The sequence below is a fragment of the Mustela erminea genome, chromosome 9, assembly GCF_009829155.1.
Source record: "Mustela erminea isolate mMusErm1 chromosome 9, mMusErm1.Pri, whole genome shotgun sequence".
Taxonomy (NCBI): domain Eukaryota; kingdom Metazoa; phylum Chordata; class Mammalia; order Carnivora; family Mustelidae; genus Mustela; species Mustela erminea.
Window position 1 is genome coordinate 60,655,800 of NC_045622.1, and position 23,509 is coordinate 60,679,308.

The 23,509-nt window shown below is 35.0% G+C and overlaps 1 protein-coding gene and 1 pseudogene across 1 annotated transcript; one reads left to right on the forward strand and one right to left on the reverse strand.

The window, feature by feature from the left end:
• Window positions 1–5,423: 5,423 nt before the first annotated feature.
• LOC116600146 (olfactory receptor 52N1) lies at window positions 5,424–6,386 on the reverse strand. The gene has a single exon (XM_032360266.1). It carries the CDS (start codon window positions 6,384–6,386, stop codon window positions 5,424–5,426), a length of 963 nt encoding a protein of 320 aa, XP_032216157.1.
• Window positions 6,387–15,223: 8,837 nt separating this feature from the next.
• Window positions 15,224–16,169, forward strand: LOC116599814 (annotated as a pseudogene).
• Window positions 16,170–23,509: the final 7,340 nt, after the last annotated feature.

A 23,509-nucleotide genomic window follows, 5' to 3' on the forward strand; every position in this document is an offset into this window, starting at 1 on the left:
AGGGCAAAAATGAACTATTGGGATTTCATCAAGATCAAAAGCTTTTGCACAGCAAAGGAAACAGTTAACAAAATCAAAAGACAACTGACAGAATGGGAGAAGATATTTGCAAACGACATATCAGATAAAGGACTAGTGTCCAGAATCTATAAAGAACTTAGCAAACTCAACACCCAAAGAACAAATAATCCAATCAAGAAATGGGCAGAGGACATGAACAGACATTTCTGCAAAGAAGACATCCAGATGGCCAACAGACACATGAAAAAGTGCTCCATATCACTCGGCATCAGGGAAATACAAATCAAAACCACAATGAGATATCACCTCACACCAGTCAGAATGGCTAAAATCAACAAGTCAGGAAATGACAGATGCTGGCGAGGATGCGGAGAAAGGGGAACTCTCCTACACTGTTGGTGGGAATGCAAGCTGGTGCAGCCACTCTGGAAAACAACATGGAGGTTCCTCAAAATGTTGAAAATAGAACTGCCCTATGACCCAGCAATTGCACTATTGGGTATTTACCCTAAAGATACAAACGTAGTGATCCAAAGGGGCACGTGCACCCGAATGTTTATAGCAGCAATGTCCACAATAGCCAAACTATGGAAAGAACCTAGATGTCCATCAACAGATGAATGGATCAAGAAGATGTGGTATATATACACAATGGAATACTATGCAGCCATCAAAAGAAATGAAATCTTGCCATTTGCGACAACATGGATGGAACTAGAGCGTATCATGCTTAGTGAAATAAGTCAAGCAGAGAAAGACAACTATCATATGATCTCCCTGATATGAGGAAGTGGTGATGCAACATGGGGGCTTAAGTGGGTAGGAGAAGAATAAATGAAACAAGATGGGATTGGGAGGGAGACAAACCATAAGTGACTCTTAATCTCACAAAACAAACTGAGGCTTGCTGGGGGGAGGGGGTTTGGGAGAAGGGGGTGGGATTATGGACATTGGGGAGGGTATGTGCTTTGGTGAGTGCTGTGAAGTGTGTAAACCTGGTGATTCACAGACCTGTATCCCTGGGGATAAAAATATATGTTTATAAAATAAAAAATTTAAAAGAAAAAAAAATTTCAAGAAGATACTAATAGTAACATATATTTAAGAAAAGTAGGAAAAGGAAGTGACTAGGGCTGGATAAAAGTTTTCAACCATTGGAAGAAATAAGATTCCATCTTTGGAAGATGTAACATGGAATGGTGTTAATGAATGAAAGGATGACTCAACAGAGCAAAAAGGTAACCTGCAGGATGGGAGAGGATACTTACAAACCATAAGATAATATATAAAATGTATAAGGAACTCCTACAACTCAATTTGAGCAGAAAGTTAGAAAATGGGCTGAGGTCTTTTATATATGCCTCTTCAAAGAGCAGATACAAATGACTAACAAGTGTATGAAAAGATGCTCAACATCACTAATCATCAGATGATAAGGGAAATGCAAATATAAACCACAATGACATGTCACCTGATATCTATCAGGATTGCTGTTATTGAAGAAACAAGAGACAAAAAGTCTTGGCAAGAATGTAGAGATATTGGGACATTTGTGCACTGTTGCTAGGAATGTGAAATATTTCAGCAACTATGGAAAAGAATATGGACATTCCCCAAACATTTTTAAATAGAACCACCATAAGATACAGCAACCCTGCTTCTGATTTATCCACTAGAACTGAAATAAGGATCTCAAAGAGATCATTATTCATCATTATTCATCATAACCAAAATGTGGAAACAACGTAAATGTCCATTGACAGTTGAATAAAAAAAATGTGGTATATATGTATAATGGAATACAGTGCAACCTTAAGGAAGCACATTTTGCAATATGCACAACATGGATAACCATGAAGATATTATGCTGAGTGAAAAATGTTGGTCACAGAACAAATGCTTCATGATTCCATATAGATGAGGTATCTGAAATAGTCAAATTCATAAAAATAAAGAGGAGAAGTTTGTTTCCCAAGACAGGGGAGAGGGAAAAATTACTAAACAGCCATCATAAACTTTCAGTTAAGTGAGATGAATAAGGGCTAGAGATCTGTTGTACAACATTGTATGTACAATAAACAAAATGTATTACACACTTAAAATGTTTTAAGAGGATAAATTTCATGTGAAATATTTTTACCTCAATGAAATACAATTAAAAAAAGAAATAACATGAGTTTTCTAGGTTCAAATCCCAGATCTCTACCTAAAATCTTTGTAGCCTATGACAAATTAAAGAACCTATCCAAATTTCAGTCTCCTTAAAAATAAAGTGCAGTGAATAATGACTATCTACAGAATTGATTCAAAAATCAGAGATATGCATGTAAAGCATCCAGAATAAATTAACTCCTAGTAGTGTCTAAGTAAATTATACTTAATCTTGATATGGAAAGAGGGAGGAAGGGAGAGAGAAAGAATGTGTATGAATGTGGAAGTTTCTACTAATATGATCAAAAGAAATTGAATGAACACAAGGATAATTGTTGAAAGCTGATCTACAAGAAATTATTCTCATCTTCAATCTTCTTTATTCAGAGTGGTGGAAATTCTTTTATTCCTTTCCTAGATTGAAACCACTAATGTCTGAATTCCATGTATTAGCAACTTCTGGTTTATTCTGTCATTTTGCTGGACCACATCCTCAAATAACTAAGAAAAGCTGTTATGTAGATCATCTTTCCTCATTTTTTGCATATCTAAAGTAACTTTATCATTCACATATTTGATTGACTATTATATTGAGAACATGATTAGAGTCTAATAATTACTTCTTTTCATAAAAAAGAAAATTGCTCTATGATCCTCCAGCATCAATATTTATTAGTACGGATCCTTTTCAATTATGGAAATATGAATTGAATTTTTTAGTATTTTAATGTTTGTTTTCCACCTGAAATTTTTAAGGATTTTTTCATTATCTTTTCTTCTTTGACAGTAGCATGTTTAAGTTTGACTCTTTTACAAATTTTCTAGGTATTTTGGTATATCTCGATTACTCCTTAAAATACAAATTTTTATTTTGTTATAGAAAATATTATTTTGTAGATATTTGGAAAAATTCTCTTTGCCTGAACAGTTTTCACTTTTAATGTAAATCTTAAAAGTGAGACTTCTGCTGTCCTGGAAAGAACTTCCATATTTCTTTATTTTTCTTTCATATTTTGTATTGCCTTACTTTTTTTCTCTTTCTGTGAGACTTTTGTAACTTTATTTTCCTTCCCTTACGTATTTTTGCCATCAGCAATTCTTTTCTGTTGTAAGTCATTTTCTAATTCTCTGCTTGTCTCTTTTCCATAGAAAACCGTTCATTGTTTTATGGGTGAAATATATTATCAGATATCTCTAAAAAGTATTGATATTGGAAATGTTCTCCTGCAAAAATAATAAAGATGGTGACATTGAACAGATACAGAAAACAATATAATCCTGACCTGTTTGTAAAGTAGTATACATTCATACCCAATAATCATATCAATATTTGTATAACTATAATAGTTCAAATACTGTTTTTTAGTTTTCAGTTATTGCAACGAAATGATAAACAAATCTAGGAAGATTTCTAGACTCATAGCTAGTTATAATAATCTTAAGTATAGGATATTAAAGGGGTGCCTGGAAGGCTCAGTAGGTTCAGTGTCTGCCTTCAGCAAAGGTCATGATGCCAGGGTCCTAGGATTGAGCCCCACTTCGATCTCCCTGCTCAACAAGGAGCCTACTTCTCCCTCTCTGTTGCTACCCTTGCTTGTGCATGCTCTCTCTCTCTCTCTCTCTGTCTCTCTAATAAATAAAATTTTTAAAAGAGCAGGAAGTTAAAAATATATCTGATTAACATTGAGGTTGGAAGTAGTATGGAGATAAGGAAACTGTAGACACACACATATCTATATATGTAGATATTACATATATATATAATGTAGATACATGTATACACTATATGTACACACACATACATAAATCACACACACACATATGTATATATAAATCACACAGGTGACAGATACTGCAACTGAGTTACAATCCCCATTGTCTATAAAAGGGGAGTTTGTAGTCAAATTAAAGTTCAAATATAACTTGTAGTAAAAGAAGAAATCACCAAAGAGAAGAAAAAAGCCATACACATACACACAATATTCTTAAGAGGTTATCTCTGGAAAGGAACTAGATGGAAGAGATTTTCAAGATGGAAGTTTTGATTTTTTTTTTAATGATTATCTTGTCTGGGTTATTTGATCATAATTTGTACACATATACATATTATTGATACTAAATTTAGCATACCATGGAAAGAAGTTAAATATATATACTTGTAAGCCATGGGCAGAAAGAACAGGAGGCAAGGAAGAAAATGTTTCACAATTTAGAGAAATCAGAGAGCATCCTCAAGACATATTATTTTAAATAAATATTTTATTGAACTATAATATGCATGCAAAAAAGAGCACACATCGTAAGTGTACAGCCTCATTAAATATCACCAAGTGGACACTTTGTAATTACCATTCAGGTCAATAACTAAATCCTTGGCAGCTCCTCAGAAGCATTCCTCATACCCTGTCCAATCATTATCTGGGCTTTCATTCCCAAAGTTAAACACCATCCTCATTTCTAACACCAAAAATTAGTTTTGTCTGCTTGTGAACTGCATCTAAATGAAATCACACTACACATATTATTTTGTCTCTTTCACTCAACATTATATTTGAAATAGACTATAATTATTTATTATATTCAGCTTGGATATTGAAGGATATACGTTCTGGGTATTATGAATATACCGCAACTTAACATCGTTTAGAAGTTTTCTAATGAACATATGTATGCACTGCTAGATATACAGTTGACAAACTTGGGAAATAAAGCATGAAAAAATAACTTGGGAAAGAAGAATGAACTACAAATGGTGAAGAAAACGTTATGATAAATAAACTAGCACAGATATTGAAGAACATGGCTCATGTTTGCCAGAGACTTAAATTTTTTTAGAAAGTTCAACTCTAGTCCTAGTGATCCAACAACTGTCCCCTATAAGAGTATTTGAAAAAGGGGCACCTGGGTAGCTCAGTCATTTAAGCATCTCCCTTCAGCTGGGGTCATTATCCCAGGGTCTGGTGATCACGTCTGGTAGCAGGTTCCCTGCTCAGCAGAGAGCCTACTTCTGACTCTCCCTCTGCTGCTCTCCCTGTGTGCTTATTCAAAAAAAAGTCTTTGAAGAACATGGGATTTCAGGAGAGAAATTTTCTGCCTAATGGGCATTGTGATACTTGTTAAAGAGAGGTAGAAGAATTAAAGTCCCATGGAACTTTCCTGTGGCCAGATACCTGCTTTCATTTGGAGAGTTCCCTACAGTCTTGCTGATCTCAACCTGGCTAAGAGAATTCTAACGTCTCAGAAGACTCTACTTAAATTTTATGAGAATTATCTTTTCCCTTAAGCAAGAATCTAAAGACACTTTTTCGTATCTGCTTAGTTTTCACCCCATACACAATAGGGTTCATTGTGGGAGGCATCAGCAGATACAGATTAGCCATAATAATGTGTATATGTGGAGGAATAGTATGTCCCCCAAACCGGTGAGTAAAGAACGTGAAGAAGGCTGGAACATAGGTGATGACAATGGCACAGATGTGGGCGGTACATGTGCTGAAGGCCTTCTGCTGTGCATCTGCTGAAGAGAGACTCACAACTGCTCGAAGGATCATGGTGTAGGAGATTGTGATGCACAAGATATCAAAGCCCCCAATCAGTAGCGCAACCATCAAACCATAGATAGCATTGATCCTAACATTTCCACAGGATATCTTGGCCACAGACATGTGGTCACAGTAGGTGTGAGGTATGACATTGCCCCTGCAGTATGGCAGGCGCCTGGTGAGGAAAGTGAAAGGGATAACAAGTACTACACCTCTAAGAAAAGTGAGGAGTCCAGCCTTGGCAATGACTTCATTAGTGAGGATAGTAGTATAGCGCAGGGGGTAGCAGATGGCCACATAGCGGTCCAGTGCCATAAGCATGAGCACCCCAGACTCCATCCCTGTAAATGTATGCACAAAGAACATCTGGACCAGGCAAGCCTTAAAGTCAATCTCCTTGAGGCTGAACCACAATATGCAGAGGGTGTTGGGAAGAGTGCTGGTGCACATGAGCACATCTGTGAAGGAAAGAAGGGCTAGGAAGATGTACATAGGTCTGTGTAAGGCTTCTTCAGAGTAAATGAGGTACATAAGGCCAAAGTTCCCTGTGATGGCAATGCTGTACATGGTGCACAGTGGGAAGGAGATCCACAGATGCACTTCTTCCAGCCCAGGGATGCCATTTAAGATGAATGAAGCTGGAGTTAGACTGGTGCCATTTATGAATGACATAACACCTGTTGGAAGTTCATGGTACAGCAGTTATAGAATTGTTCTGTAAGCAGAAAAAGAAAAAGGAAGAAGGAAGAAGGGGGGAGGAGGAGGAGAAGAAGAAGGAGGAAGAGGAGGAGGAGGGTGGGGAGGAGGAGAGGAAGAAGGAGGAGGAGGAGAAGGCTCAAAGAGTAACTGACCAGCAGGATTTTCTTTCTTTATAATGGCTAATTTGTCTTTTTGTAGATCAGTCACTGGATAAGGTCTTTTATGTTGACTATGTGACATATGCACTATTTGGGTCCATGTCTTAAGCATTAGACTCTGACCAGATAAACTGACTTTTAGTGGATGTGCTGGATCTTGTTGTGTCTAGGATTTCGTGGTTTTGTTATCATAATTTGCAGTCCATTCTCCAGGCTGAAGTTGGTCACAAACTCACCAACTGTGTGATCAAGAATTGATGAAATATGCCCTAAGGGCTAAGGTCTCATCATCATAGTCAGGGATATATATTCCATTCTAAAATGTTAACAATTTTCAATGGTTCTTGTGGGCTCACCTTTCTCAGGTAATCAGTATTACTAGAGGACTAACCTTACAATGATTTAAAAGGGTTAATTTTAGCACAAATGTCCCACTTTTGGTTTGGGATAAACTTAAATTCAGAAAACTAAGAATCATAGAATGGTCTTAAATGTAAAAACATAATAATCTCTTTATTAACATCATCAAATGGCCCCTGATTACTGTTCTTGGGTCACTACCACTATAAATAGTGGGTGAAGAATCATTGGGAATGTAGTAACTTATGAGACATTAATGTTGTTCTAAGAGTCTCTTCCAATGGACTCTAGAGTCTAGCCCAATGTGAATGGAGATACTCATCATCTTAAACTAAAACAACTGACATTTCCTTTAGAACAGAGTACTTTTTTTCACCTTATATCACAATTTCAGGGAGCCATAGAAATGAATATTTCCCAGCCTGCATAAGCTCCAAAACAAATTTTTCTAGGATAAAAGAGAGATATTCAATACATTTTTAAAGCCCATAGAAAATATTTATGAACAAAATATTTATGAATAGTAAGGAGGATAATATTTATTTGATGTGATAGTATATGTGAGGAAATAAGAACAAAGTTTTGAGCATAAGATGGATGCAAATAAGATGCAAAAGTCTGAAGAAGTGGGCTATGTTAGACTAGAATGTGATAATTTAGGAAAAAAAAAATGTGCCAGTAGTGAAATAAGGATAGTCCTATAGAGGGCTGTTGAAAGGAAAATAGTCTCTTTGAATAAAAAATATCAATGCCAACACTAGTAGTACCTCCTGGACATATGAGAGATGACTTCCCTGCCACTTCCCAGGTGTCTCTGAAATCTAAGACTATATAAACTTGGCTCTGCTTGTCTATGTCTTTTATAAAATTTTATATCTTTATTTTTTAAATATTAAAGCTGAGGAAATGAAATCTAGAAGCACTTTAAATTGAGAAATATTTCAACTATAACTATGAAATAAAATGGAAGCAATTGCCTGGAAGGAAAAGTGGATGAGAAACAGAAAACTATGGAATAAGTCTGTCTTCACTCTTCCGTGTTTTTTTTTTTTCCACTGCATCTTGAAAATGCTCATTTTAGCTTACACAGCCAGTGGGACTGATGACTTCTCTTTAGAATATTCCCCACAATGATTATATTTCAGTATCTGAAACATTAACATTTTTATCCAAAGTGAAAATGGAGTACATAAGCCAGTATATAAAGGCAGCTGTATAGTAGGGTACACTGGGTCTTTTCCAAAGGTAAGGAGAAGAACCGTGTATGACAACTCTTATGCCTCTTCCCAGCTCAGCTATCATAATTTGCACCCACTCCTTTAATAAGAAGAATGCAGCCCCAATTCAGAAATTTGCTCACCCTGAAAGCTGCTGGAGTTCCTCACGTAACTGAAGACATATCCACAGATTAAGTCATATTCATCTATGTGATGCTTTTGGTCCTGCAAAAGTATCTAAAACCTATACTGAGACCATGAGGAAGCAAGTGGAGGAGGAACTTTTCTATTCTGTGTGTGTGTGTGTGTCCATGTATGTGCATGTAGTGTGTGTGTGTGTGTGTGTGTGTGTGTGTGTGTGTGTGATATTCTAAAGTTGGGACCTGGAGAAACTTAATTGCTACAATATCTTTCTACTATAGTCTCAGAGGAGAGCTGATTTCCTGTGTGTGTTTGTAAGAAAAAAGAGACTTAGGAATCAGATATATCTGGGTCCTAAGGACTCCAGCTCAGCCACTGGAAATTGTCTTAGGAATTACTTTGTCCCAAATCATAATCTAGCACTTTTGAAGCATATTTTTTAGAGGTACAATTAGATGGTCTGAGACAACAACAACAACAAAAATAAATAAAGGTAAAACAGAGCATGTGCAGATCTAGAATGATTTAGACTTTGGAATTAAATCTTTGTGGGAGACAGACCTGTCTACTACCTTTTTCAAAACTTAGAACAACATCATGCACAAAATTGGTACTGAAAAAAATATTTTGCTGAAAAAATTAAAGAATCTTGGTCTAAAAATTTGAGCTTTAGATGAGATCTTGTAGTTAGTGTTCTTGATAAATTCACTCATTAATGTTAACATTTTTATATAAATTTCTTTGGATTATCTAGACATAGTGCATCCCTTTGTGAATTAAAAACATTTTGTTCTCCCTTTCCTGTATTTTTTGGCATTTTTTCCTTGCCTTCTTAACTAGCTACAACACCCTTCTTGTGCAATGTTTAACAGGAAGAGTGATCAGGGACATCTTTGTTTCATTACTGATGATTGGGCATAGTGAAGCCTACTAGGGATACAGAAACCAATTCTAAACAATCAGGTGAAAACACGGATTTATGCTACAATGCAAAAGCACAGCAGTGCAACTGATAAACTATTGAACTCTACATCTGAAACTAATGATGTACTATAAACTGGCTAATTGAATTTTTTAAAAAAGAACAGCAGTGCAATTGTAGCAGTTATTATGAAATAAAAAGTGGTCACTTGCTTGAAATAAATCTTACCTGGCTAACTGCTTATAGTAACATATAATAATTTATAATAATATGCCTGTGCTTGCTGGTAGATAAAATTTACTCGGACTTTCAGTGTACTGCCCTCCCACCCCCCACCCCCCACACTTACCTTGAAATAAACATTTGGGATGTTCAGGAAAGTGTAATTCATTGCTGGGAATATAATTCTGGACTAACATCAAATAACTCACCAACATGTATGATATCTGCTCTAGATTTTTTTTCAGTTGTAAAAATGCATTTATGATTTTATTTTGGGAAATTATTTTTTAAAGATACATATTACTCAGAACAGTGTTTTTTTTTAAGATTTTATTTATTTATTTGACAGACAGAGATAACAAGTAGGCAGAGAGGCAGGAATAGAGAGAGAAGAGGAAGCAGGGTCCCCGCTGAGCAGAGAGCCCGATGCAGGGCTCGATCCCAGGACCCTGGGATCATGACCTGAGCCAAAGGCAGAGGCTTTAACCCACTGAGCCACTCAGGCGCCCCTAGATTTTTATAGATACCTTTTTTCCAGCTCTATTGCAATATAATTGGCATATAACATTGTGTAAGTTTAAGGTGTACAATGTGATGATTTGATACAGAATATTTGCCACAATATTGTTATTTAACATTCTTCACCTTACATAGTTACCATTCTATTATTACGGTGAGAACATTAGAACTCTACTCTCATAGCAACTTTCAAGTGTATAATACAATATTGTTAAGTGTAGTCACCATGCTATACATTAGACTCTCTAATACTTATATACATTTTATAACTGCAAGTTTGTATCCTTTGATCAACATCTCTTAATTTTCCCTACCCTATCCCCCTGGCATCCACCATTCTACTGTTTCAATGAGTTTGATGTTTTTACATTCCACACTTAAGTGAGATCATACAGTATGATCTGCCTGATTTACTTCATTCAGCATAATGCCCTCAAGGTCCATCCATTGGTCATAAATGCCAATATTTCCCTCTTTCATATGGGTGAATAATACTCTGTCCAATATAGATACCACATTTTCTTTATATAGTCATCCATCTATAGATACTTGTTTCCATGTCCTGGTGTGTTGTGTTAATGCTGCAATGAACATGGAAGTACAGATATTTCTTTGAGATAATAATTTATCTCTTCAGATATATATTTGGAAGTGAGATTTCTGGATCATATGGTATTTATATTTGTAATTTTTTGAGGTAACTTCATGCTGTTTTCCATGACTGAAACCAATATGTTCCGTGACTGAACCAATATGTATTCTCACCAATAGTGCACCAGAGTTCCCTTTTCTCCTCTCCAATGTTTGTTATCCACTGTTTTGTTTTATAACAACCATGCTAACAGATTTAAGGTGATTGCCTTGTAGTTTTGAACTACACTTCCTTGTTGATTGGTGATGTTAAGCACCTTTTTGTGTTCTTGTTGGCCAGTTGTATGTCATCTTTTTAAAAAATCTATTTAAATCCTCTGTACATTTTTAATAAAATTGTCAGAATTTCATTTTGTTTTGTTTTGCTACTGAGTTATAGAAATTGCTCATTTATTTTCGATATTAATCCCTTACCAGATATATGGTTTGCAAATATCTTCTTCCAGTCTTCAGGATGCCTTTGCATTTTGCTGATTGTTCTTCTGCAGTGCAGAATTTTTTAGTTTGACGCAATCTCACTTGGTCTTTGCTTTTGTCCTAGAACCTTTGGTGTCATATCCAAAAAAACACAGCCAAGACTGAAGCCAAGAAGATTGTCCCCCAGTTTTCTTCTAGAAGTTTTATAATTTCACATCTTCTATTTAAGTCCTTAATTCATTTTGAGTTAATTTCTGCAAGTGGTATAAGATAGGGGTCTAGGGCTCTTGATCTGCCCCATTGGTCTGTTCTGTTTTTATGTGAATACCATACTGTTTTGAGTATTACATTTTGTGATATAATTTGAAATCAGTATTGGTGGTTTATTCTTTTTACTTTGCTTCTAGTATATCATTGCATGGATTTATTACGATTTATTTATTCACTCGTGTGCATTATTGGACATTTTTTTTCCTTTCTAGTGTATTATGAGTAAACCTGCTCTAGACAGTTATGGGCAAGTCTGTGGATAGACATATATTTTCAGATTTCTTATGGAAATATCCAGGAATGGAATTGTTGCATCATATAATAGGTGCATGTTTAGGTTTTGAAGCTAGAATTGAGACACTCTGGGGAGTTAAAAATAGTTCTAGATTTATACTGTAATGGATACCAGACAGCTCATATGTTCCATTGGAGAAAAGTTGTTAAAATTTGAGGGTAACTATTGAAGACTTTTCCCCTGAGTCAAGTATAGTCTAAATATGAGGTATCCCCACTTTTTGAGAGTTTTTGTTATGTCACTTCACTTTTATAAAAGACCTACATTAGTACTATTTTTGCTAAATGAAAGAAATTGAAGATTTTCCCTTATACAAAAAAAAAAAAAAGCTAAAAGTAAAACTAGCCAACAGTGTTTGTTATACAATGAAGTGTTATAAGCACAGAGCACACCTGAGCTGCCAGAGCACACCACCAGGCTCCTTCCCTAGGAACCACACTCAGCATTTCAGCATCTCAGCATCAAGCCCTCATAGCTTTGAACTATGTCTGTGAGCATCTGTGCCTTATGTACATTTATTTTGTGCATCCATTAACAAGATATACCTTAAAGTATCAGAAAAGCCCAAGAGGCATTGTTTTGGGTCTGGAAATGTTCACAAAATTTTCTATATAAATTGATGGTAAAAAAAAAAAAAAATTGATGGTAATTGCCTCTTTGCTTTATGCCATTTCATTGGAATACTCTATTTTCAGATAACAGGGGAAATGTATTTAGATCTTTTCAACAAAGTTAAATTTACCTCCTGTCCCACTAAAGACCTATGGGACATATATTTGTGAAATGTCTAAAAAAAGTTTTCTTTGTCTTGGAAAATCACAGAGAAATCACTAAATGTTGATATGGAGATTCCTAACCAATGCTGTACAATTTCCTGAGCCATACCAGTTATGAACGGAGATTTAAAAACATCAGGCATCAGGGTGAGTTTGGGCAATTCAGAAGAAAAAAAAATGTAAAATGCACAGAAAATCTGCAACTAAATAGCTGGGATTTGAGTCAGAGGGTGGTTGAATGTGAAGGACTAAATTATCTCACTCTTTTGACTTCTGAAGGGATTTGCAAACTGCTTGGAAGAGGGAGGAGAAGTGGTGAAAAACTGAAGTGTAGTTAATAGCACCATAGTGTCAGTATGCTAAGGACTAAAGAGATAATGTTTCGGGCAAGCAAATATCTGCACAATAATAGAAAAATTCTTCTCTCTGTAGATGGAAGAATCTTTCTTAGAAAGTGATAATACCTCTATGGATGAAAATGCATTAGTGCAAGAGTTGAATGGAATGCCAGTGACCATGTACTCCAACTTCCGAATAACAACATTCATGATACATACTATTCCCCCTTTGCTTGACTACATCTGACAAAAGTTATCTCTAATTATCTTACTAGAGATCTCTGTCTGCATGAATGAATAATGATACTTGATCCCAAACCTACTTTCCTATAACTTTTTTTACTCATCGTATGTGTGATTAAATATGCAAAATAACACAAATGCAATTACTTGCCTATACTCCATGTATTCATGCCAGTTTTAAGTATCTCCAATTTCACTAACAAACAAACAAACAAACAAACAAAAAAACCCCTTTGAGATTCTAGATATCTTGAAACCACTTTAGCTATCCTCCAGATTCTCTGATTTTCCAATACGAACACAATTTATTAAAATATATAAATTATACAAGCAAGAAAACCAATCAAAAAGGAAATTTTGTCATTCATTCATTCATTCATTCATTCAAAGATTCTTTTCTTGTGACACTTAGTATATTAAGTGCAAGAGACACAGCAGTGAACAAAATAGACAGCAATTCCTGTGCATATAGATTTTACATTCTAATGAGGGACAAAGGACAATACTAATTGCTGTGGAGTAAAGAAAATCTGGAAAGCAGGATTTTATGCCGAGCTTGGCAGAGGTTTGGGGCTTGCAATTTTGAATGAAGCTAAGGGAAAGCCTTACTTTGGGTCTGACACTGAATGCAGACCTGAAACGGTTGAATGTATGCACCATGATATTATCTGGGGAACAACAAAGCAGGTAGTGAAAGTGGCAAGTGGAAATGCCTGAACTGCGTTCATGATTGCTGAGTTTGGGAAATCTCCAGTATGGATGGATAGACTGAGAGGATCAGAGTTAGAGCAGTGGGAGACCACTTAGAGATTCAAAAGAGTTCTAATTATACAGGATGTTGTAAACAAATATAGAGATGCTGGCTTTTGCTCTCAGTGTGATGTAAGGATATTAGAGGTTTAAGGGATGGCTAGACATTGTTTTGCCTCATTTATTTTGTAAAACAAAATAAGGTAATAATGCTAATAATAATTATGATAGTACTATATATATCTTGCTTATTATTGCCCAAGTTGTGGTGAAAATTTCCATGGTTTACTTAATGTTTCTGCAGCTCACTCAATTTGCAGTTGAGCAAATTGCTTTAACAAACTGTCAGTTCTAATCTTTTCCTGTTTCTTAGAAAAAAATGCTTTTATCTTTTTTATATGTTGAAATTGTTTATATAGCATCATTTTAAATATCTTCCACTTATTAAAACATGTATAAAAACAAACTAACAAACCACTTATATAGAAAAATCTTAGGCTAAATTTTCTCTCTCTCTCTCTCACATACACACACACAGCACACATGCACACACAGTCACACACAATGGAGAGAGAAAATAGACGCAATCAAAATTGGAATTTTGGAAAAGACATATTGGGGAGATTAAAATATAACAAAAACATATATAAAATAATTTTTGAAAATGCAATAAAGTAGACAATGCAATGCTGTGTGAAAATGAATAATTCAAACTGCAAACAATAACTAAGGAAGGACTTTTAAAAATATAAGATAAATATTAATTTTCTCAGAATAAATTAGGGAAAGATACCCTGGAGTCATGATTTTAATCAAAGTGCTTTCAGGTTAAATCCATGTCCCAGAACATAGAAGAAAGTTAGAAAGCTAATTATTTAAGCCCCACGCTGGGTACAGAGATTACATTTAAAAAAATAATAATTAAGAAAGCTTTCAACCTATCTAATATGATTTTCATAGTTATTTGGGGCTAAAAATAATAGACCAAAGAAATTAAAATAATTGTGATTATTGACATAATATGCTTATCTACATAGAAATTTGGGAGAATCAAGAAAAACTGTTGAGCACTGCACAGAGCTTAACAATGTCATTAGTTAAATGTAAATACTAAAATCTTTCATGCTTACCAGCAAAAGACAATTAGAAATATAATACAAAATGAACATGGCCAAGATTTGTAAGTTGTAAATTATTATATAATTTATAGCCCATCAAACTATCACCTGAGAATATGAACACATACACATAGACAGAGTATACAGTATAAAACCAAAAGAGATCAGGTATCTGTTTTAATGTTTGCACTATGTTAGCATTCTTGTCCTTCAATAAGAGTCCCAGGACTACTCAATAGGATAGAATAACAATGCGTGGGTACAAAAAGATTATTTTTTTCCTAAATTTATTGTTTAGATCATGCAAAATACTTGTTCATCTTTTGTCTCTGACTGAAACCAACCTCACTACCATCTTCTTTTGTAGGATGTCTTTACTGATATAAAAGTAACATGCTTTGCAATTGACCATCATGCATGAAACCAACATCTCCTGCCTGACACCAAGATACTTCATTCTTGATGGGATTCCTGAACTAGAAGACTTACACATCTGGATCTCCCTGCCCTACTGTCTCATAAACATCATCGCTGTCCTGGGGAACTGTGGGCTCATCTACCTCATCAGCCATGATGAGGCCCTGCATCAGCCTATGTACTACTTTCTAGATTTGTGGTCTCTTACAGATATTAGTGGGTTCACTTCATTTGTCCCTAATATATTATGTATCTTTTGGTTCAATCTCAAAGAGATTGACTTTAATGCCTGCCTCATGAAGAAGTTTTTCATCCACATGTTGACAGGTATGGAGTCTGGTGTGCTCATGCTTATGGCCCTGGATCACTATGTGGCCATTTGCTACCCTCTTTGCTATTCTAGCATGCTCACCAACACAGTAATTATCAAGTTTGGGTTTGCTGCCTTCAGTCAAAGTGTGTTGCTCATGATCCCATTCACTTTCCTGGTCAAGTACCTTCCCTACTGCAGGGGCAACCTCTTCCACCCCACCTACTGTGACCTACGTCTGTGGCCAAACTGCCCTGTGGCAACATCAAGATTAATGCCATCTATGGTCTCAAAGCTTCCATATTGATTGGAGGATTTGATATGTTTTGTATTTTCATGTCTTACACAATGATTATCGGTCCTTCAGTGAGTCTGTCATCTTCAGATACTCACCGCAAATCCTTCAGCACCTGTACATCTCTCATATGTAATATTGTCATTACCTATGTCCCAACCTTCTTCGACTTTACTCATCATTTTGGGGACACACCATACCTCACCATGTTCACATTTTTATAGCCAATCTTTACCTGTTAATGCCTCCTACCCTGAATTCAATTGTCTACGGAGTAAAGACCAAGCAGATTTGTGAAGGAGTGATCAAATTGTTTTTAGCAAGAAAGATATTTTGAGTGTGAGCTAAGTATATAGTATATGATTCTGCATGTAGCATAAAGGTAGAGAAAGAAGTTATAGGGGAAAAGAATAGATGCAAAATTCATAACCATGAACATCAGGAAAAAATACCTGTCAATATTCTGTTATAATATTTATGAAACAATCACAAAAAAATTTTAACCTGAGACCTCTAATTTGATAGAAAAAAATAGACAGGAAACAATTGTGTTTTCCACACAGTCTAATTTTGGACAGACCTGGTAGAATGAATTCATAGAACAGGAGTCTAGAATTTGAAGTGAACTCTTAATGATTAATGCTCTTTGATCTAGGGCACTCTGAGGGAGTATATAGAAAAGAGCAAAGCAGGTCAAATAGCTGAAAGACTCCTGAAGATTGGGGAAGACACCTATGTAAACTGTCTCAAGTGTTGTAGGGAAGTCAGAAACCCTTCCCCAGAAGGTTTGTGCTGAATTCCATGGGTTCTGTCATCTTTTTTATTCCATATTTATTTGAAACTTGTATAACTTGGGAAAAAATAATTCTCCTTGTCTGCTCATTTCTTCCTGGGTAATTATTTGGATTCTTATCCATGTAGTCATGTACATACAAATGAAGCTGGAATAGACATGATCACTGACAGTCATTATAATCTGAGAAACATCCCTTAGAGTTGATATCAAGCAGAATTTTGAGAAACACAGTGGACACATTTGATGGGTATTTGAGTAAAGGTTTTATGAGTAGAGGAAAGGAGACTTAAAGAAAATCTATGTAATTTTCCAATCAAGATGTCTGGGCTTTACTGCTTTACTTGACTTTAATACAGGGGGAGAAATAGTTAAGTGACCAGGGACAGTGAAGAAAGGAGTACTTTATTTAGAGTTCTGGAAATAACAGAGGAAAAAACAAAAGAAATAACAGTGAAAAAAGTAACAGAAGTAGAATGATAAATGTGGTATTCAGAAATAGGAAGACTGAATGAAAAGTGAAAAATAATAAGAGCATAACACAAGAAGTAATTGGAGTAATAGAATATGACCAGGAAATGGATACAAGTAGATAGTTAGGTGGAAATCTTAATTATATTAAGATTATATTCTTATTACCTGCTAATATGATAACTATATTTAAGTATTATGTATATAGTGAAATCATTATAAAATGTACAAATCACATCATATATTTTTGCAATATAATTTCACATTAAGAATAAAAACCTGTTTTTAATGCTAACATTATAAAAGTACCTCTATATAATGTAAATTATGAACTTATAATCAGCAAAATTGCTATGTCTTTGAATCATGTTTTTGGATTTTGTAAACTTAATTAAGAAATTTTCTTTTAAAAAATTTTTTAAAAGATTTTATTTATTTATTTGACACAGAGAGAGAGACAGAGAGAGATGGGGAATAGGGGTGGGAAAGGGAGAAGCAGACTCCCTGCTGAGCAGGGAGCCTGATGCGGGGCTTGATCCCAGGACCCTGGGATCATGACCTGAGTTGAAGGCAGATGTTTAACTGACTGAGCCACCCAGATGCCCCAGTTAAGAAATTTTCTTTAAGCAATAAATACTAGCAATAAAATACTAGCAAAAAGATCACAAAATTTCTTTTCCTAAACTTCCATTTAAATATACATATATATTTAAATATGTATATTTTAAAATATATATATTTATATATACTTTTTAATATATATAGTTATATATATATAGTGTCAGGTATAATGATTCATATATAGTAACACATTGAACTTCTAAGTCAGAGCTATGGAATAGCTATGATTATCCACATTTTATAGAAGAGGAATATGATACACAGACAGCAAGATTGGATGAATCTGAGAACACTAAGACTAAAATGTAAATAAAATCATGTTGATAGGACTATGCTATGGGGAGGAGGGTGCGGGGGGGGGACAACTACAGCAATAGCAACAAAGCAAAACCAGAACATAAATTTAAAAAAATATGAAGAAATAAAGTGTAATAAACAACATTTATTTAAGGCACTTCAGTAACAATTCCCAATTAATTTTATGTCATCTTCACCATTATAAACTCAAAAATGGGTTTCATGGAAATAACAACATAACTCTGAAAACTAAGACACAACTGTATTAGAACAAGCAGGCTAGAATAATGGAGGGGGTTTTTTTAGTTATAAGGTAGACTTGATAGAAGGAAATTCTATTTAGTATTCATGGGAGAGAGAGAAAGAAGAGGACTAAAAAAGAGGAAAGGAAAAGACTGGAAAAAAAGATGGTGGAAGACACTTCAGTTCACAGTCTTTCTCCTGCCCTAGAGACCAAGTTGGGAGCAGAGCTCAATGGGCTTGGTGGAAAGGCCCAGCCCTCCCACATCAACCTCACACAATTTGATTAGCTCTAGAACCAAGGTATCAGGTATAAAATACTCACGATTAGATTACAATTTAGTTAAATCAAACTCCTTTTCAAAGTAGGAGATATTAATATTCCTATTAGTATTCCTCGAGTTCTGTCTCACAGTACCAATGAACAACAAATTTATTTTTCTTTGAAATGAATACCAGACATAGCTTGTGTTTCAAAATAACTTAAAACTATTTTCCCAAAGCAGTTTTATAAAAAATGTACAAGACTGCACAAAATTAGCTTAATTATTTTGTGGCATGTATGAGCATACATGAGAACTTTGAATTTAATATATTTTTAAAGATTTTATTTATTTATTTGACAGATAGATCACAAGTAGGCAGAGAGGCAGGCAGAGAGAGGAAGGGAAGCAGGCTCCCTGCTGAGCAGAGAGCCTGATGCATTACCTTTCTGTTGTTTGGTTATTGCTTTTGCTTTCTTTCATACAAAAAAAAAATCATATATCTATGAAGTCAAGAGACTTCATGGAGTCGTTTTTAGACTCCAGGGTTAAAAACAAGAGAGAACAAAAGTCCTAAACAGATGAATGACATAGCCTTTCCATTTTGGAATAACAATTTTTTCTGTGACACAGAAAGTTGAGGCAATTTTTTTTTCAAAATAAACTATTGACAAGAATGGCTAAGCATATAGGAAATATATTAAAAATATTTGTAATAGATGTAAGTTAAATGTTGGCTTCATATCTTATACTTCTGATATATATAAATAAATATAAAAATGAAATTCCTAAAAAATGGAAATAAAAAATTACTTTATTAAGAATGCTTAGCTCTGTCGATTCCTAAACTCAGTGTAAATGTTTATGAGCAAAAGTGATAGATTGTAGGACACCCTATTATCTTCCTTTTTAAAAAGGAGAAGAATCAATGAAACAAGATTGGATTGGGAGGGAGACAAACCATAAGTGACTCTTAATCTTACAAAACAAACTGAGGGTTGCTGGGGGAAGGGGGGTTGGGAGAAGGGGGGGTGGGGTTATGGACATTGGGGAGGGTATGTGCTTTGGTGAGTGCTGTGAAGTGTGTAAACCTGGCGATTCACAGACCTGTACCCCTGGGGATAAAAATACATGTTTAGAAAAAAATAAAAAATCTAAAAAATAAATAAATAAATAAATAAATAAATAAAAAGTCCCCTAGAAGATCTGATGCAGTTTAGTATAACCAGTTTGGGGCTCAAGTTAAGAACCCCTGCTCTACGTTTAACTAAAATTCATATCAATTCTTATTTCCCTAAATTTCAAATCTAAAAGGAGAAAATTTATACTGAGACCCATTTGTAATTTTGGAGTATATATAGTTGCATTTATTTAAATTATATCAAAATAATTTTCTGTGTATTCCATTTTTTTTTTTTTTTACAAAACCAAATTTTTATGTAATTTAACATCTTCCCAGGTACTGAATTTGAGAGTCTCTGACAGTTGTCCCCACTTATCCACAGGAGAATATGTTTGAAGAGCCCCAGTGGATGCCTGAAACCATAGATAGTACCAAACTCTATATATACTATGTTTTTTCCCATACATGCATACTGATGATAAAGTTTAACTTATAAATTAAGCACAGTAAGACATTAACAACAATAATAATTATGGAGAACAATTATAACAATCTACAGTAATAAAAGTTATGTGAATCTGGTCTCTCTCTCAAAATGTCTTATTTTACTGTACTTACCCTTCTTGTGATTATATGAGATGATAAAATACACAGTGATACATTATTTGGCTACTACTGATCTTCTGAGGGTCATCTGCCTCTCATCACAGTTGACAAGTAGCTAAAATAACAGCAAAACTACAGATAAGGGGGGAGATCTCTGGTACTCTTATCTAGAAATATCGCTAAAGCAAAAAGCTAAACAAAACAACATCAACACCACAGTTCATGCATTAAAATTTTATGAAATGCTTAATATTAAAAAAAAACTTCTGGAAATATTTACACCAGAATTTAAGCTCTAATTGCATTTAGTTGAGGCGTTAGGTGAGACGTGAGTGTATGGAGTAGTGTAACTTTGTTTTCTTCAGTATGTCATTTCCCATGGAAGGGTTGAAATATGGAAAGATTTTTTCCTCAATAAAAGAAAGGAAAGGGAAAGCAATTCAGTTTCTGTCAATCATAAAATAAAATTTAAGGCCAAATAGTTTCTTGGAAAAATGTTTGCAAACTATGACAACAAATGGGCTTATATTTAGCATTGAAGGTGCCTAGAAAGCAATAAAATACAGACTAACACCTCCACTAAAAATGGAAAGGAGGATATGCACCTGGGTGGCTCAGTATGTTGAGTGTCCAACTCTTAGTTTTGGCTCCAGGCATGATCTTAGGATCAGGAGATCAAGCCGAGCTGGCTCCATGCTCAGCATGGAGTCTATTCCCTCTCTCCTTCTCCTTTTGCCCCTCCCTCCTGCTCATTCTCTCTCTGCATCTCTCTCTGTCACTCTTTCTCAAAGTAATATAAGATAAAAACTCTAAGAAAAAAATGAATAAGGAGGTGAATGAATAATCAAAATATGAAGAAAACACCTGAAAAAAACACTTGAACCACTTGAAAAAAAAACGCTTGAAAAAAAGTTCATAACCACTACAAATGAAGTTAATTTTAATTGAAGTTAAAATACCAAAGAGATGTATTCTTACCAGTCCAGCTGGGGAAAAGAGAACATATAATAACCAATACCCCCAATGCTGTATGGAAATGAAAAGCAACACAATTTTATGGAGATGGTTTTTTCCAACACTTATAAATATAATTAAAATTATCCATGCCTTTTGATCCCACAAACTTAACAGTTCTATTTCTTCTTTTCCTTTTAAAAAAGATTTTATTGGGACACCTGAGTGGCTCTGTTTGTTAAACCACTGCCTTTGGCTCGGGTCATGATCCCAGGGTCCTGGGATCGAGTCCCACATCAGGTTCCTTGCTCAGCAAGGAGCCTGCTTCTCTCTCTGCCTCTGCCTGACACTCTGCCTGCTTGTGCGTGCTCACTCTCTCTCTGACAAATAAATAAAATATAAAAGAAAAAGATTTTATTTATTTATTTGAAAGAGTGAGAGAGAGAGAGAAAACAAGAGTGGGGGGAGGGGCAGAGAGAGAGAAGCAGACCCCCCACCCAGCAGAGAGCCTGATGTGGGGCTCAATTCCAGGACCCTGGGATCATGACCTGAGCTGAAGTCAGATACTACCAACTAAGCCACTTAGGACCCCCTTATATCTTGTTCTTGTACGAGGGAAAAATCAGTAATGCAGAATGGATTACAATATCCATAGAAGAATTATTTTTGATAGAAAAAATGAGGAAATAATTTAAATATTCAAGAGTAGTGAAGTACTTAATTAAATTTGGTATAGCTATTGGGTGAAAGAAGTTTAGCTATTGAAAATTTTGATTTCGAGGTATACAGAATGACATAAGAAAATGTTAACAAAATAATATTGGGAAAAGAAGAAAAAAAGTATTTAAAACTCCATATACTCTGAAATTTATACAAAACCAGAATATTAAACATAATAATTACAAAATGAGTAAATGAAGTACAGAAGATATTGTGAGAATGGTTATTTCTCTGTATTGGATTTACAAGTGATTTTTCAACTTTTTTGTGTTTTTTTGCGGTTTTCAGATTTTCCACATTAAGGATATTATTTCTTTTGTAATAAGAGAAAAAAAATTTACATGATGTTAATCTCCACCAGGGTTGGTGGTCACTAGCCTTAATATTTGTTTTTATTCTTTCCTTTTCTACTCAAAAGTTTCTAAATATAGATCTGCTACCACCAGGCTGAAAGTTTATTCTCTTTCCATGAGAATTCCTCTGAGACATATAATTCTAGAGACTCAGTCCACCTGGGACATCCTGCTGGAGATTCTCCAGGGAAACTGAAAATCCTATGTAAGAAGATGCCATCCCAGATTTTGAAGAACTCCTAAGTATTCTCAGCCATGAATAGAATTGTGCTAAACACTGAGGTGAGTTTGGGGAGTTCTCAAAAATAGCTATTTTAAGCAAAGTAAGAATATTGATGGCTAAGAATACAATAGCCTAGAATATGCAGATGGTTTTAAAAAAGGCTATATTTGCAAGAGGCAATGCCTTTCTATTTCCCTTTCACTTCTGTAGAGGTAATGGGTCTCTTTCTTCCTGGGTGGACTTAGTCTCATTTTCCAGTCACCCATTCATTTCAATGTGGTGTTCACATAAAAGATGGCAGACATCAGAGACTGTAATCTTTACATTTTTTTGGTCTAGGACTATGATGGCTCCTCCATGTGGGGACATTTCTGGAGATATCTGAGAGAAATCTCTCATAAGACAATCGCCTTAGGAACCAGAGACCATGAACATGTGTAACTTGTATTCTTTTGTATCATCTTTCCATGATGACTTCTATGTACCCTGGGCAGAGGGAGGACACAACAATGGTTTCCAGATTATTTAGGTGACGGGAATCTATGTCTGGCATCTTCACAGCTATGTAATACATGTTGTCACAGAGATACTGCAGGTATCTCTGTAGTTCTACCAGGTGGTGGGAATATTTGACATTGGCATTGCTGCATGTAAAGGTGCCCATCCAGAGCTTAAGGGCCATTTTATTTTCCTCAGATGATTAAAAAATTTTTTTAACTGTTTGGTGACTTCAAGCTTTCTCAAACATCCCTGAATCTATAAATTCCTTCAACCATCATTCAGTTCTTTCTGTTATGTTTACAAGAAATTGCAATCCAAAAATATAGTATTATCTTTTGTACTGATAACCTGTCCAGTTATTACAAAAGAAATACTATTTAAATTAAAACATTATAAACAATTAGTGATCTTAGAACTTCAAGGGCTTCTTAAATGCAAATCTTATATTGAAAATGGATAGGAAACTAATAAAGAAAAAGTGCAAAAGCAGAAGGGCAAATAGAAAAGATGCT

What these genes read in the sequence shown, in the direction of transcription:
- LOC116600146 (XM_032360266.1), bottom strand. Translation starts at nt 6,386, where the DNA reads ATGTCATTCATAAATGGCACCAGTCTAACTCCAGCTTCATTCATCTTA.